We start from the raw sequence: 18111 nt of genomic DNA on the forward strand, positions 1-18111 counted from the left end.
GGTTAAGTATGTTCCCTGGGTGTGTTCTAACTGTGGGGGGGGGGTGGCCTCACTAGGGGAAATAACTGATCTTCTGTTCATACATTGTATGAACAGAAGATCAGCATTTCTCACCCTGACAGGACCAAGAGCTGTGTGTTTACATACACAGCTCCCGGTCCTCGCTTTGTAACAAGCGATCGCGTGTGCCCGCGGCGATCGCATGTGCCTGCGGCGATCGTGCCCGCCGGGCACACGCGCGGGAGTCGGGGGCGAGCCCCTAGTGGCCACTTCAGGGAGCGTCGTATAGCTACGGGCTCTCGCGCAAGGGAGCCGACCTGCCGCCGTATAACTGCAGCGGCTGGTCGGCAAGTAGTTAAGGTTGTAAAAAAATGGTCGTGTGTGGGCTTTAACGACGAGAAAAAAGCACACATGCTCAGAAGTTATGAGACGGGAGTGCTCATTCTGGTAAAACTAGCGTTCGTAATGGAGCAAGCACATTCATCACGCAAAAACAGACAGAAAATCGCGAATCGTCTTTTACTAACACAAAATCAGCTAAAGCAGCCCAAAGGGTGGCGCCATCTGAATGGAACTTCCCCTTTATAGTGCCGTCGTACGCGTTGTATGTCACCGAGCTTTGCTAGAGCATGTTTTCATGATCGTGTGTAGGCAAGGCCGTTTTAATGATCGGGTTGAAAAAAAACTTTGTTTTTTTCTAGACTCTTAAAAACGTCATTTTTTAGAACCCGAAAAACGGTCGTGTGTACGCGGCATTACAGTTTTACAATTGGCTCAATGGCTGCTCGTCAGCTGTTAAACTGTTATAGCCAAATGAAAGACAATGCTTTTTCCAACATCCACCGAGTTGCATACTTCCCTTGGCAGATAAGTTGCCTCCTGAAACAGATGCAATTTCTTCATTAAAAAATCAGCCATTTCAATCATTGTCAGTAACATGAGATCTGTTCACCTAGCTCCCAGGATGCATTCTCTAAAGTATTGGTTTAGCAAATAACTTACTACTTGGAGCTTGGTAGGTACTTTTTAAAGTCTACTCATCAACTTAGTAAACCCAATATTGATGGTTGGCACTGCACAGCACCAAACGTTATGTAATGCAAAGATTGATGTAGTTAAATATAAAAAAAAAATTCTGGCTCATGTCATCTTCTCACTGCATACTGTATCACATGTTCTTCCATGGCACCACAGCTATGTTGGGTGGTCATATCACAGACCTCAATAGCTCAGTCCTGTACAGTTAGGCCATGCTCCTCTATGGATAGAGCCAGAAAGAGACTGTATATCAGATACATGATCGGAAACACTGAGGACTGATCCTCATACTGCAGTCCTGTGCTTCCTGATCAACAACTGCACAGGTCCCTCTGGAACAGACTTAATGATATTCCAGGCATCATAGTGCATGAGGCCAATCAAGGTTTTTCCACCAATTGAAATGATTTCATCTCCCACTTCTATTCTTCTTGCTTGCTCAGCAGCGCCACCTATAAAACAAAACACAAGTAAAGCTCAGTTTTACATCATTCGTAATAGGTTTATTACACGTTCACATCTTAGGGTGCTGTAAGGCAGGGCTCAAAATTTCAAGTCCTGAGCTACTAGCCAGGCCTCAAGGCGAACTCGCCACCAGTTTTCCTGTCCAACCCCTACCATGTCCCGCCCCTAGACACTCCCTCATAAATCTCATGAAATGGCACTTAAATGTTTTATGCAGAATTAAGTTATAAAAATAAATATTAACAACAACTTTATCCGTGCCCAAAAATGCAGCCTGCCCATGTCTACCAATGCAGCATGTGTCCCCAGTGCAGCCACAAGTCCCCCCACAATTGCAGCCACGAGTCCCCCCACATTGCAGCCACAAGTCCCCCCACATTGCAGCCACGAGTCCCCCCCACATTGCAGCCACGAGTCCCCCCCACATTGCAGCCACGAGTCCCCCCCACATTGCAGCCACGAGTCCCCCCCACATTGCAGCCACGAGTCCCCCCACATTGCAGCCACGAGTCCCCCCACATTGCAGCCAGGATTCCTCCCACATTGCAGCCAGGATTCCTCCCACATTGCAGCCAGGATTCCTCCCACATTGCAGCCAGGATTCCCCCCACATTGCAGCCAGGATTCCTCCCACATTGCAGCCAGGATTCCTCCCACATTGCAGCCAGAAGTCCCCCCACATTGCAGCCAGAAGTCCCCCCACATTGCAGCCAGAAGTCCCCCCACATTGCAGCCAGAAGTCCCCCCACATTGCAGCCTACCTGTGCTGAGTAGGGTAGGAGAGGAGCCGGAGCCGCGTTGTTTAAACCGCGGGGAACATTACAGCTTTCAAATCAATAGCTGCTGCCGCCGCCGCAAGCGTCATATACAACCCCTCCCCCTTGTCCGGGAAACTTTGATAGACAGATCACCCATCCAATCCTGGGATGGGTGATCTGTCTATGAAAAAAGTGCCCGGAAAAGGGGGAGGCGCTGTATATGACACGCGCCGCGGGGAACACAGCTATTGAATTGAAAGCTGTAATGTTCCCCGCGCTATTAACAAACAGGCGGCAGCGACGCGACTCTCCTCTCCTTGTTCGCCCCTCCCTGCTCCCAGGCAGCCCACACTCGCCAGCCCTCAAAATTTACTCACAAAATGCGAGCAGGCGAGTGAAATTTTGAGGGCTGCTGTAAGGGACATACACAGAGATTACATAAAAGTTTTGCAATGACAAGTGCATAACATGTATAAACCAGGGGCAGACCTACCAACGGACACTTTCTACTTGTTAGTAAATTCCAGTGACAGTTAACGGTTGGCAGTTAAAAATATGGCTGTGACGCTCGGCTCAGAACTGCGCATGCCTGGCAGAGGCGGTGTCTGAGCACGTTGTGACGTTATGGTGCAGGGAGCAGAGCGGCCGAAGCCTCATGTGTAGGTTGGGAGCAAGGCAATCCGGAAGCGGGACTGTCACTGCTGTTTGGACTGGAGGTGACTGAAGGCAACACCTGGCATGCAGAGAGACTGTCACTGTGACTCAGGAGGGGACGTGTCGTGTCGGTGAAGTGTCATCATCCTTTGTGCTGCTGCACACTGCTGTCAGTGTCACTGTGTGTCAATTTCATGTGTGTGCCGCCCATTCTAATTTCTTACCCTGTCCTGTATCTGAGCTACTTACTTACCATACCAAAAATAAAATTATAATATATAAAATTATAATATATGTTTTTTGCCCCATCTACCTTTACCACTTGCTTACAGGGCACTTATATCCCCTTTCTGCCCAGGCCAAATTTTCAGCTTTCAGCGCTGTCGCACTTTGAATGACAATTGCGCAGTCATGCTACACTGTACTCGTATGACATTTGTATCTCTTTCTTTACACAAATAGGGCTTTCGTTTGGTGGTATTTAATCACTGCTGTTTATTTTTTATTTTTTGCTAAACATAAAAAAAGAAACGAAAATCAGAAAGTTTTCATAGTTTGTTCTAAAATTTTGCAAACCGGTAATTTTTTTCCCTTCATTGATGTGCGCTGATGAGGCTGCACTGATGGGCACTGATAAGTGGCACTCGTGGGCACTGATCAGGAGGCACTGATGGGCTGTCAATGTGTGGGAACGATGTCCCTCTTACATGAGCCAGTAATCGGCTTGTTTATATCACGTGATCAGCTGTCATTGGCTGACAGCTGATCATGTGGTAAAGGGCCGGGATCTTCCCCTTACTCCGATCTGTGATCAGCCGAGTCCCAAGGATATATGCACGTACAAACATAAATGCACGCGTTGGGATGTCTGCATAGGAAAATGTTGATTCTGATATACATGCTAAAACGCACGTGAACAAATTGACTGCTAACTGTTTAGCTGGCTCCTAGATTCAAAGCAAATTTGTCAAGCCCTGAGCCATCATAGTGAAAAACATGAGACAGAAGATCACTCTTCTGCTTCACCCCGATTGGGTCAGGGGGTTAATCTGACACTCCCAGATCTTGAATAACGTAAAATGTATTTTTTTCTGAATTAACAATTTTTATTGCATTTTTCAACATATCAAAAGAATAAAAAGTATAATGAACCATGAAAATCATAAAATCCATAATAAATCAAACATCTAACAGATATATATAGCTATAGGATATGCATACTGTAAGTCACAATAGAAAAACATCTGCTAAAAATTACAATGGTTAGGCTGTGTTCACACCTAGGCGTATATACGCCTGAAGCGCGACGCCGCAGCAGCCCCTAAGACGCTGGAGGGATGATTTTACATTGCCCCTCTATGGAGATGGTTCACATCTCCACGCCGAACGCCGTACGCCTGCCGCCTGAAAACAAGTCCCGGACCTTTTTTTCAGGCGGCTTTCGGCGTTCGGCATAGGAGATGTGGACCTGGGGGTAAGCTGCTTTCTAAATCGCGGGGGTTTTGTCGCCGCAAATCGCGGTACAAAACGCCGCAATTTGTCGCCGCAATTCGCGGGACAAAACGCCGCGATTAGGTACGCCAAGGTGTGAATGCAGCCTTACAATGGTTAGGCTCTGTTCACACCTAGGCGTATATGCGCCTGAAGCGCGACGCCGCAGCAGCCCCTAAGACGCTGGAGGGATGATTTTACATTGCCCTCTATGGAGATGGTTCACATCTCCACGCCGAACGCCTGCCGCCTGAAAACAAGTCCCAAACCTTTTTTCAGGTGGCTTTCGGCATAGGAGATGTGGACCTGGGGGTAAGCTGCATTCACAATCGCGGCATTTTGTCGCCGCAAATCGTGGTACAAAACGCCGCAATTTGTCGCCGCAATTCGCAGGACAAAACGCCGCGATTAGGTACGCCAATGTGTGAATGCAGCCTTAAGGAGATGAAGCATATTAACCAGTCTAGCTACGCAAGCTCAAACCATTGGATGCTGTCCCCAAATGGGCTGGTCAGAATTTAGCAAGGCATAGGGACAGTTCCCGAAGCATTATACAATGTCAATGGCGCAAAACTTTGTTAGCAAGTTTCACCCAAAATTACGAACAGGACAGGCGTAGTGTTTATCATTCATTTCAGTTCACTTTATTTGTCATATTATTTAAGTACTGTGTAACTTGAAATACCCCGGGTCCCCCAATGTCTATGTTCTGCACTAGTACGTGTTTCCTCAAAAATAAGACCTACCCCAAAAAATAAGACCTACCGCTATTTTCCAGGAGGGCTGCAATATAAGCTCTACCCCGAAAATAAGCCCTAGTTTGAAGTGCTTTTCGGTGAAAAACGGTATAAAACTCTGTTACGGCAGTGAGCAGTGTGCTGTGTGTGTCTCTCTGATCTTCTGGCTGTCAGCAGGGGATCTCGGTCCCCCTCCCTGCAGTGTTCAGAATGGAGAACAGAACTTGCGGCTGGCCATGGAAGTGCCGGGTGAGCAGAGAAGGCGGTTTGGGGCAGGCGATGGAAGCGCCGGGACGTCAGTGGGGGATCTCTGCCTCCCTCCCTGCAGTGTTCAGAGAAGAGGGCTTGGGGCAGGCGATGGAAGCGCCGGGTGTCTGTGGGGGATCTCGGCACCCCTCCCTGTAATGTTCAGAGCAGAGAAGAGGGCTTGGAGCAGGCAATGGAAGCGCCGGTGGGGGATTTTGCCCCCCCCCCTCCCTGCACTGTTCAGAGCAGAGAAGAGGGCTTGGAGCAGGCAATGGAAGCGCCGGTGGGGGATTTTGCCCCCCCTCCCTGCACTGTTCAGAGCAGAGAAGAGGGCTTGGAGCAGGCAATGGAAGCGCCGATGGGGGATTTCTGCCCCCCCCCTCCCTGCACTGTTCAGAGCAGAGAAGAGGGCTTGGAGCAGGCAATGGAAGCGCCGGTGGGGGATTTTGCCCCCCTCTCTGCAGTGTTCAGAGCAGAGAAGAGGGCTTAGAGCAGGCAATGGAAGCGCCGGTGGGGGATTTTGCCCCCCCCCTCCCTGCACTGTTCAGAGCAGAGAAGAGGGCTTGGAGCAGGCAATGGAAGCGCCGATGGGGGATTTCTGCCCCCCCCCCTCCCTGCACTGTTCAGAGCAGAGAAGAGGGCTTGGAGCAGGCAATGGAAGCGCCGGTGGGGGATTTTGCCCCCCTCTCTGCAGTGTTCAGAGCAGAGAAGAGGGCTTGGAGCAGGCAATGGAAGCGCCGGTGGGGGATGTTGCCCCCCTCTCTGCAGTGTTCAGAGCAGAGAAGAGGGCTTGGGGCAGGCGATGGAAGCGGCAGGTGTCTGTGGGGGATCTCGGTCCCCCTCCCTACAGTGTTCAGAGCAAAGAAGAGGGCTTGGGGCAGGCAATGGAAGCACTGGGTGTCAGTGGGGGGATCTCGGCCTCTCTACCTGCAGTGTTCAGAGCAGAGACGGCTGCTTGGGGCAGGTGATGGAAGCGCCGGGTTTCGGCGGGGGATCTTGGCTCCCCTCCCTGCAGTGTTAAGAGTGGAGAAGAGGGCTTGGGGCAGGCGATGGAAGCGCCAGGTGTCGGTGGGGGATCTCAGCCCCCCTCCCTGCACTGTTCAGAGCAGAGTAGGCTGCTTAGAAAGGTGATGGGAGCGCCGGTTTTGGCGGGGGGATCTTGGCTTCCCGTCCTTGCAGTGTTCAGAGCAGAGAAGACGGCTTGGGGCAGGCGATGGAAGTGCAGTTGTATTTCAGCAGCACCTTTTGCATTATTGATCCTTTTACTGGTATGTTCATACTGGGGATTACTGCATGGCAAGCCCTACCCGAAAATAAGCCCTAGTGTTTTTTTGGTGTCCAAAATTAATATAAGACCGGGCTTATTTTTGGGGTAAACACGGTAATAAAGATACAGTTATAACATCACACATAAGGAAATAAAGACCTAAAGAGGGTTCTGTCTTTGTAGACTTGTAATTAACCTCCTGAGACCCGCGCTATAGTCGAATGACGGCTACAGCGCTGATCTCAAAATCCAACTAGACGTCATATGACGTCCGCCCCTTTGGGCGTTCCCCACGCGCGCTCCAGAGCGCGCAGCAATGAAACTCTGTGTTAGCCGTGTCCCTTGGACACAGCCAATTACAGATCGCCGCGAACAGCCGTTCAGAGTGGCCGTTTGCAATGCGATCTGTGCGGCCAATGAGAGATGATCTCATATGTAAACATATGAAATCATCTCTCATTGCCGGCTCACACAGAGACAGCGGTGCTGTCTCTGGAGAGGAGACCGATCTGTGTCTCTTGTACATAGGGACACAGATCGGTCACCTCCCCCAGTCACCCCCCTCCACCTACAGTTAGAACACTTTATAGGAAACATGTTTAACCCCTTCCTCACCCCCTAGTGTTAACTCCTTCAATGCCAGTCACATTTATACAGTAATTAGTGCATATTTATAGCACTGATCGCAGTATAAATGTGAATGGCGCCAAAAATGTGTCAAAAGTGTCCGATGTGTCCGCCATAACGTCGCAGTCCCAATAAAAATAGCAGATCGCCGCCATTTCTAGTAAAAAAAAAAAATAATAAAAAATAATAATTCTGTCCCCTATTTTGTAGGCGCTATAACTTTTGCGCTTATTGCGATTTTTTTTTTTTTTTTACCAAAAATATGTAGAAGAATACGTATCGGCCTAAACTGAGAAAAAATAATGTTTTTTTTTTAAATTGGCATATTTATTATAGCAACAAGTAAAAAATATTGTATTTTTTTTCAAAATTGTCGCTCTTTTTTGTTTATAGCGCAAAAAATAAAAACCGCAGAGGTGATCAAATACCACCAAAAGAAAGCTCTACTTGTGGGGAAAAAAGGACGTCAATTTTGTTTGGGAGCCACGTCGCACGACCGCGCAATTGTCAAGTTAAAGCGACGCAGTGCCGGAAGCTGAAATTTCACCTGGGCAGGAGGGGGGTATATGTGCCCAGTAAGCAAGTGGTTAAAGGCGCACGATTTGGTGCTTTCCTCCTGCGGTCCTGCAGCCTCCTGGATCTGTGCTTACATCCTGCTTGCTGTGAAAAGTTTCTCTATGCTACCACGAGAGGGCGCTCTTGACGGGTGAAGGAGCAGCCCGTCTTCTGGGAGTGATTCCTTGACAGTAAAGTGGGGTGTAAATGCGTCTCTAAAAGCCTGAGGTCCAGGCTGCTTGAAAATGGATTTCCTGTAGCGGTAACTAAACATTTTCTTTGAGGTTGCGAGAAAGGGTAAGAAAAATGAATAGCACTTATAGTCTAACAGCCTCCTTGTTTTAAAAATCTGTTTCTTAATTAGAACAGAGATTTTATTTTCAGGCAAAGTGTAGCTGAATGTATTTTATTCATCACTTTTTAATGTGGAATGATAATTGCCCTGGCCATTCTTTCCTAGCACTCCTAATAAGTAATTAGCGTTCTTAATCGCCTTCTTAATCTCTCACAGTCTGTGCAGAAATGCGCTAATTAATTTCATTAGTTGCAGTGTAGCCTGTAGAAAATATAATGTTACTAATTGCAGTCCAAGCACGGTGTGATGTCATCTGGAATAACATCTCTCTGTATTAATTCTGCTCTTTGCACCGGGGGCAGAAAGTAAAACACGCACTTTATACCACCGATGGGCTGGTAACGCTGCGTTTTCCATAAGCCTGATGTATTAAATAATGTTCTATGTGGAGAAACAGTTCTAGGCAAGACGGTCATTAATCACATCAGACCCCCCCAGAGTTACAAGAGGCCGTTGTGTAATATGGAGAAAGCACACAAGTTTTCGGGGATTTGGATGATTTCCCGTTGAATTTCATTTTTAAGGTATACACTATTCTACCAAATAGTAAGGTCACAGACTGTGCATGGCTTAAAGTGGCTTAGGGGTTGGCACTTACACCCCGCAGCACTGGGGTCCTCCATTACAATCCCACCAGAGCAATATCTGCATGGAGGTTGCATGTCCTCCCTGTGCTTGTGTTCGTTTCTTCGGGGTCTCTGGTCTTTCCTTACACTCCAAAGAAGCAATAATAAGCAGGGTGGTCATTAACCGCCTCAATAGCAGCGCCTTCTTGGCCAGGCCAGGCCAAACTTTCTAAACTAAGGGCCAGTTTACTGTCCTTCAGACTTTAGGGGGGGCTGGACTCTGCCCAGCGGGAGTAAACAATGCCCCATTGTTGGTATCAGTGGGAGTAATAGGGGCCCATCATTGGTGTCATTGGGGGGGGGAACTGCATCAGTGGGAGAAATAGTGCCCCCATCATTAATATCAGTGGGAGGAATAATGCCCCATCATTGGTCTCAATGGGAGGAATAGTGCCCCCATCATTGCTGTCAATGGGAGAAATAGTGCCCCCATCATTGTTGTCAGTGGGAGGAATAGTGCCCCCCATCATTGCTGTCAATGGGAGGAATAGTGACCCATCATTGGTGTCAGTGGGAGGAACAGTGACCCATCATTGGTGTCAGTGGGAGGAACAGTGACCCATCATTGGTGTCAGTGGGAGGAACAGTGACCCATCATTGGTGTCAATGGGAGGAACAGTGACCCATCATTGGTGTCAATGGGAGGAACAGTGACCCATCATTGGTGTCAATGGGAGGAACAGTGACCCATCAATAGTGCCAATAGAAGGAATAGTGCCCCATCATTAGTGCCAATAGGAGGAATAGTGTCCCCATCAATGATGTCAGTGGGGGAAATAGTGTCCCTTTATTGGTGTGAATGCTAGGAATGGTGCCCCATTGTTGGGTCAGTGGGAAAAATAGTGCCCCATTGCTGGCATCTGTGGCATGAATAATTCCTCAAGGGCAGGATTAAGGTAAGCAAAAGGCTACATCCGGCCCCTTGGCCACAGTTTGGAGACCACTGGTTTAGATAGTTAGACCCCTTTCACATTGAGGCGTTTTTCATGCGGTACAGCGCTAAAAATAGCACTGCTATACCGCATGAAAAAATCATGCCCTGCAGGCTTCAATGTGAAAGCCCGAAGGCTTTCACACTGAAGTGGTGCAGTAGCAGGACCGATCCAAAAGTCCTGCTAGCCGCATCTTTGGAGCGGTATAGGAGCGGGGTTTTTACTGCTCCTATACCGCGCCTCACCATTGAAATCAATGGGAAACCGCAGTAATGAGGACATGGAGCAGAGAAACATTTGAATAGGGGACCAGAAATGCCAAGGGCAGCAAATAGATACCCGCACATGTGTGTTACTTTCAACTCATTGCCAGAGTTTACTAAGAGGCATCTTTAACCCCTTCACGCCGACCGTACGCCAATATGCAGCCCCGACTGGACTGGGCTTTTTTACGCGGGGACTGCGCATCTCCCTATGTCAGGCTCCATGCACAATAGCGTTTTTTTAAACTCCTAGAACAGGGGTGCCCAACCTTTTGAAGAGTAAGCGCCACTTAAGCGACTTGGTAACCGGTCACAATGAATGGAGGGTATTCAGGTATCGCAAGCTGTTACTCTCCCAGGCTACATTTGGTATCACTTCACCTGTGACAGGAGCCGGCTCTATACAGGCAACCTGCGATCTCTGCTTGCCAACCCGCCATCCCAGAATAGGAGGTCGTGGGCCACATTAGAGGGCTCCGCGGGGCCAAGTGTGGCCCCCAGGGCACTGGTTGGGCACACCTGGGCTAGAAGCTAAATAGTGTTGGTGCTCGTTTAGGAGATATTCATTTTACCTACAGATAATCCTTATTATAGGCTTACCTGTATGACTAAGCACTAGTTTCAGTGCGAAACGCGTCAGCAGTCGGGTTTTATTTTATGTTGCTGTGATTGTAGTGCGGTCCTTCTTTTAATAAAGGCTACAATTTTTTCAGAGTGCGGCTGTCCAGAAACAATTTTTGTTCCTGCATAGGCTTACCTGTAGGTAAAACTCACAAATCAGGCTTTACTACCGCTTTAAGAATGAAGTTATGAGGAAAATAAAAAAACGTACCTTTAAAGATCCTTTTGATGAAGAGAGGCCGGTCGCCGTATATAGAAGCCTTCCCACCATCCAGACTGAAGCCCAGCCCGGCAGATGTCTTGTGAAGTTCCACACACACGGCGTCCCGCAAATCCAAGTGTGCTGCAACAAACCATGAACATGTCATTAGAGGCCATTGTGTACCATTGTATACCGCCACCGCTGTCTGCTACGCCTTCTGTAAAACACCTTTATAGGACACTTTTATGGCTTCCTCTAATTATAGAGCGGAACCATAATCTACATTCTGTTTTATTACTGTGCCTGAGATGAGGAGGAGGCTTGCCGACAATGAACAGAGATGACACATTCCCAATGTGACAGATCCATCCATCACAACACAACCTGCACATCATTCATTTCTGGAGATTTCCTTGACCCAAAATGTCCAGGGACAAATCCCCCAAACCTGGAGATGCCCCTAAAAGAAATCATATAAAGTATAAGTGGTACGATGTCTATCTTATTCATTCATATAAGTGGTACGATGTCTATCTTATTCATTCATAGAAGTGGTACGATGTCTATCGTATTCATTCATATAAGTGGTACGATGTCTATCGTATTCATTCATATAAGTGGTACGATGTCCATCTTATTCATTCATAGAAGTGGTACGTACGATGTCTATCGTATTCATTCATAGAAGTGGTACGATGTCTATCGTATTCATTCATATAAGTGGTACGATGTCTATCTTATTCATTCATTCATATAAGTGGTACGATGTCTATCTTATTCATTCATTCATATAAGTGGTACGATGTCCATCTTATTCATTCATATAAGTGGTACGATGTCTATCTTATTCATTCATTTAAGTGGTACGATGTCTATCTTATTCATTCATTCATATAAGTGGTACGATGTCCATCTTATTCATTCATATAAGTGGTACGATGTCTATCTTATTCATTCATTTAAGTGGTACGATGTCTATCGTATTCATTCATAGAAGTGGTACGGTGTCTATCTTATTCATTCAGGTCACCCTTTATGAAGGAAACAAGAAATATGTATATGGGCTCTGCTTGTCTCTCCTCCATTTGCTCATCCCTCATGCTGATCCTATGGCTTCAACACTCTACCAAGAACCATAGAACAATCCAGGGCTGTGGAGTCGGTAGATAAATGTTCCGACTCCTCAGTTTTATGTACTTCCGACTCCGACTCCGACTCCTCTGTATTAATATGCGAATGTATTTTATACATTCCTTGAGGGAAAGAAACGCAACCTACCACAGGACTACTGGCTGGGAAGCCAACAGTCTACTGTATTGCACAGTTTAAGCAAAAGACAAACACAATGAAAATAAAGTTTTCTAAAAAAAAAATTCCCATAGTCATGTTTAACCAGTTAGCAACCGCCCTATAGACGAAATACGTCTACAAGGCGGTTGCTTAACTCTGGGAGGGCGTCAATGTATGTCCTCCCAGAATCGCGCTCCCTCCTCCGGACCTGGCTGATCACGGATCACGGTAAATTGCCGCTGATAGCGGCGGTTTACCACGTGATCGCTCCGTCCAATGACGGAGCGATCACTAGTAAACAAACCGGCGTCATGTGATGACGCCGGTTCCTCCCTCTCCTCTCTGTACCGAACAGTACAGTGTGAGAGAGGAGAGGGGAGAGAGCGGATGCAGCAGCAGCTGCTGCGGGCTGGATGCCCCGGCAATACTCTGCAATGCCCCGGCAATACTCTGCAATGCCCCGGCAATACTCTGCAATGCCCCGGCAATACTCTGCAATGCCCCGGCAATACTCTGCAATGCCCCGGCAATACTCTGCAATGCCCAGGCAATACTCTGCAATGCCCCGGCAATACTCTGCAATGCCCCGGCAATACTCTGCAATGCCCCGGCAATACTCTGCAATGCCCCGGCAATACTCTGCAATGCCCCGGCAATACTCTGCAATGCCCCGGCAATACTCTGCAATGCCCCGGCAATACTCTGCAATGCCCCGGCAATACTCTGCAATGCCCCGGCAATACTCTGCAATGCCCCGGCAATACTCTGCAATGCCCCGGCAATACTCTGCAATGCCCCGGCAATACTCTGCAATGCCCCGGCAATACTCTGCAATGCCCCGGCAATACTCTGCAATGCCCCGGCAATACTCTGCAATGCCCCGGCAATACTCTGCAATGCCCCGGCAATACTCTGCAATGCCCCGGCAATACTCTGCTGCAAACACCAAAATACCCCGCAATACCCCACAATACCCCACAATACCCCACAATACCCCACAATACCCCACAATACCCCACAATACCCCACAATACCCCACAATACCCCACAATACCCCGCAATACTCCGCAATACTCCGCAATACCCCACAATACTCCGCAATACCCCACAATACTCCGCAATACCCCACAATACTCCGCAATACCCCACAATACTCCGCAATACCCCACAATACTCCGCAATACCCCACAATACTCCGCAATACCCCACAATACTCCGCAATACCCCACAATACTCCGCAATACCCCACAATACCCTGCAACGTTGCCTATGGGGATTCTTAGGTAGCGAAGTTTGGCGCCATTCCACGAGCGTGTGCAATTTTGAAGGGTGACATGTTGGGTATCTATTTACTCGGCGTAACTTCATCTTCCACATTTATGCAAAAGAATGAAGAAAAAATACAAAATTTACGAAATTTTATAACAGAAACAAAGAAAAATTCTTTTTTTTTACAGAATTTTCAGTCTTTTTTCTCTTATAGCGCAAAAAATAAAAAACCCAACGGTGATTAAATACCACCAAAAGAAAGCTCTATTTGTGTGAAAAAAAAGGACGAAAATTTAATTTGGGTACAATGTTGTATGACTAAGTAATTGTCATTCAAATTGTGAGAACACCGAAAGCTGAAAATTGGTCTGGTTATTAAGTGGGTTTACGTGCCCAGTGGTCAAGTGGTTAAAGTTTAAGCTAACAATCAGAGTTAACAAGTTTTTATAGCCTTAGCTAAATGACAGCAGTTTTTCCAATGGTTTACAGCTTCAGTCTTGAACTATTGGCCCTCCATTCCCTTCACTTATACAAGTGTCTCACTCTCTTGTCCTGCAAAAAACATATTTATTTAATCCCTTATCAGTGAGAGGCTAGGTTACACATGGACGCTGCGTTCCCTGTAAAAGCAGAACACAACACTATGGAAAGTATAAGTATTGCAGCTCCTAATTGTGCGTTGCGTGCCATATAGTGAAGCACATGAAAAGCATGCTTCTTCACGGTCACTTAACGTGTTCGTTTTGCGGTTACGTGAGGCACTGCATGCATTGGTCTTTATTCTTACAGTAGAGAAGTCATTAATTATAACTTTTTGTAAGTTGGGACACTTAAACTTGCTTTTTTTTTTTTATTCCAATCTAAATTTAGTAGGAGTCGGAGTCGGTGTCGGTGCATTGTTTGCCGACTCCGACTCCAGGTACCCAAAATTTCCCCCGACTCCGACTCCACAGCCCTGGAACAATCCATGACTTCTGCCTAGCTAACATACAGTAGGTGGTGGCATAAGTAACTAGGGATGCCACAGGCAGCAAAAATATACCCACACAGTGTGGTTGATTTACTAAAACTGGAGAGTGCAAAAACTGGTGCAGCTGTACATGGTAGCCAATCACCTTTGTACTTCAGCTTGCTCAATTAATGTGGTTGTAAACCCATTACAACCACTTTTACTTGTAGGTGCTTGAAATATCTCCCAGACCTGCACGGTCTAGGAGATATTTGCAAATCGCCATACAGCGATTTGTTCTGTGCATGCGCCAGAGAGTTAGAAAGGGCGCGCCATGCCGTTTCTAACTCGGGTCAGTGGAGGCGACTTCAGCCACTCACAGAGCCGGAGTTCGCGGCCCCAGAAGGAAGAGGGGTGAAGAACGGCTGCTCGCTACTCGCGAGGAAGACTGGGACATCACAGGCTTCTCGTGCAGGTAAGTGTCACATAATGGGCTACTATGCAATGCATAGTAGCCCATTATGCTTTACCTTTGCAGGGAAACAGAGGAAGTAACACCCATCAGGGGTTACTTCCTCTTTAAGCTTTGACAATAAAACCTGGAAGCTGATTGGTTTCTCTGCAAAGCTGCACCAGATTTTACACTTTCTAGCTTTAGTAAATCTCCCCCACTGTGTTACTTTCAATACTTCTTCTTATCTCTCTTTATGCTGAGCATATGTTCTGTTGCCACCTGTCTGGGATTCACCCGGACAGTCAGGGTTTTTTTGAATCAGGTGTCCAGGTTTCATTTCCCCTGAAACCTGGACACATTGTTCAGGCCAGACTGTGGTTGAGGGATGGGCAGTGTTTGGGCACTCAGTACCATTCAGGCGATGATAGGAAGGATGATCGGTGGTTCCTCTTCTCTCCCGGTCCCCCTCCCCTCACCCCCAGTTTCCCGGCCTTTCATCCTCACGTATCCCTGGCAGAGGATGTTGATGGTATTGGCCTGCAACCCGGACACATTATTCAGACATGACTGTGGGCATAGCTTAAGGGGACCTGTGCCAACGCCCTGTCACACATTTACTAGAACCGATTGGCTGCATTTTACTTCTGTAGCAGCTAAATGTTGGCTTCTCCTCCTCTTCTCCTCTCCCTTCTGCTGGTGTAAGAGAAGACCGTTGGTGCACACACGTGCGCATGCGCGCACTGTTAGAACGCAGCAAGTTACTCGGAATTCCGGCGCGCGCACAAAGGATACACCAGCCACTTCAGCGCGCTTCTGCGCATGCGCGGGCGCAACAGACGGCGTGCACGCGCAAACGGCATTCCTGACTCCTCCCGTTGGCTATTTAAAGGGGGCTCTGACAGCCTGGCGGTGCTGACTGGTCTTCAGCAAGTGCCCTGTTTCCTGACACCTGTTTATACTTTGGATCTTTGTTGCGGACTTGGCTTCCCTGACTCTCCTTTGGATTCTGTTACTTACCTGATTGTTTGGTTCCTGATCCCGGCTTCCTATTGGACTTCGCCTCTTCTGTTCCCCTGATTACCACGCCGCCCGTCTGTTACCGAACCCGGCTTCCCTCTGACCTGGCTCCTGTTTATGATTCGGTACTCCGCTGTCCGTGTGTGCTCCGACCCGGCTAGTCATCTGACCGCTGCAACCCAGCAGTTCCTGCTAGTTTCCTGTCCTGTTCCTGCGAGAGAGTTGGAGTTCCTCTACACCAACTGGTTCCTTCAACCTCACCGGTGTCCTGTTCCTACTGGCCCTTCAGCACCTGCAAAGTCTTCACCTGCTTCCGGCCACTAGCCTATCAACACTACGGGCACTCGTGTTCCTCCTAGCCCTAACCGACGTCTGTCTCAACCTCAGAGGGGTTTGGGCTGGAGATACAAGAGGGGCTGACCTCGTCATACCGGACTCCTACCAGGTACGTGACAGCTGGCATTCAGCTGCTGCAGGAGGAAAATACAGAGGATCTTTACTAGTAAATGCCACCTTCGCTGCCCTTCCTGCCCAGTTTCTTCCTCCTTCTGCTGCCCCGGGCTCCTGTGTGCTCACCTTTGCTGTGCACCGCTAAAGTGTTCAGGTTTGGCTTGAAGAAAAGGTGGCAAACCCCAAGCCTATGGCTTTAAGAATCTACCAAGAACTGTAGAACAATCCCTGCCTCGTACACATGGTACGATTATTGGCAGGGGATTGTCTGTTGATAGACTGTTGTCCTAAAATCTTACCCTAATACGCTCCTTTTGACAATAATTGTCCAATTTTCAGCCAACAAATGTTGGATGACAGGCTAGTAAATTTGCGGCGGACAACGGTTTGACGTCAGATTTTCATATGGTCAGTACACAAATCCGTCACACAAAAGTCAAAGTACAAACACGCATGCTCGGAATCAATGTCCAAACAGGAAATTAGCAGAAGGGGCCCAAAGGGTGGCACTCAAGAGCTGTAATTCCTCGTAGTACGTCACTACATTTGTGTTTGTGGCACGACAATTGCGTACCGTTAGAATGCAAGATAAAATCCTGCACACGCCCTATTGACAAAAATCAAGCGGCCAACAATCGTACCGTGTGTAGGAGGCTTAAGTATCAGATCAGTTCTAACTTTACTGGATAAAATGCATTAAGATAAAAAAAAAAAACTTCAGCCTTTACAACTCCTATAATCGGACACTGTCATTTTAGCATCCAAATACAAACTGCTAAGAGATATAAAGAACGCTGCTTGCAGTATTCGAACCACGTAGCAGAAGAATTGGGCAAAGCTGACACTTCCTGGTAGTGCCAAAGTTTTCCTCCTAGACATTCTTATTGGCTAGTGAGGTAGTTCACCATAGCGATGGGCCAATAGGAATGTATCATCGGAGAGCTGCTGTTGGCTCAACGCGATTGGCACTGCGCTGACAAGCCATTCACCTCTGCAGCTAGGGGTTCGGATCCCGGTCTCGGCTACATGTGAATTGAGTTTGGTGGTCTCAGCCCGGCTCCCGGTGGGGTGTGCTATGCGAGGTAAGCCTGCGCTTAGTACGCCCACCCCCTCCCACAAAAACCACCACACTTACACGCACTCGAAATTGGGTTAACAGGCACGCACTTTGACCACGCGGTCTCTAAAAAGAGAGGCGAAGGACTAACGGGGCTGGTTGAGCGGGCTAGATCCTCTCACTGGAAAATGTACAGTAAATATAAAACTTCTAAAACCATAAAGGTCCAAAGTTCAAATAAAACACTGTAGCAGCGCTATTCCCAGACCAGCGTCTGAAACACTTCTATATGTCCATAATATATAGGAAATCAGATGATAGTGCTGATAGATAGGCAGAGAAAATCTTCAATTAGTGCTTCCTTCACCAGAGGGGGCGTTCACCACGTGAGGGGATAAACCCCTTAAGGGGATGCACTCACCACAAATAAGCAAAAGTAAAGCCTTGAGCATATGTCTCTCTGTATCTCCTGGATGTTGCACTCTCCACCAGCCAATGTGTTTATGTTCAATCAAATCGCCATCACATGGAAACAGAGGGAACATAAATATAATAATGACAAGCATAGATAACAAATAGATGCCAGTACTGTGCCTGTGAGTCTTTCTGGCCAGACAGCGCAGTGTGCTAAGAGCAGACTTTTTTTCTCCTGTTCCTGGTTCCAAAAAAGGCTGTACACAGTGTTAGGTCATTGGATTAGCGTCACGCCCTGACGTTTCGTCCTTAATTGACTTCTTCTGAGGGCGTGACTAGGCTAATCCATGACCCAGTATTAATATCCCCCCGTG

General features: G+C 47.7%; 1 protein-coding gene across 2 annotated transcripts in view; it reads right to left on the reverse strand.

Moving 5' to 3' along the window:
* Positions 1 to 1011: 1011 nt before the first annotated feature.
* PDZD2 (PDZ domain containing 2) overlaps positions 1012 to 18111 on the reverse strand; it is a 416595-nt gene continuing 399495 nt past the window's right edge. For both annotated transcript variants that reach the window (XM_040337921.1, XM_040337929.1), the window contains exons 23-24: positions 10847 to 10978; positions 1012 to 1490 (exon numbers count right to left, since the gene is read on the reverse strand). In XM_040337921.1, coding sequence (XP_040193855.1) covers positions 1324 to 1490; positions 10847 to 10978 — 299 coding nt within the window. In that variant the 3' untranslated portion in view covers positions 1012 to 1323. The remainder of the gene's footprint in view (positions 1491 to 10846; positions 10979 to 18111) is intronic.

The sequence above is a fragment of the Rana temporaria genome, chromosome 1 (assembly GCF_905171775.1).
Source record: "Rana temporaria chromosome 1, aRanTem1.1, whole genome shotgun sequence".
Classification (NCBI taxonomy): domain Eukaryota; kingdom Metazoa; phylum Chordata; class Amphibia; order Anura; family Ranidae; genus Rana; species Rana temporaria.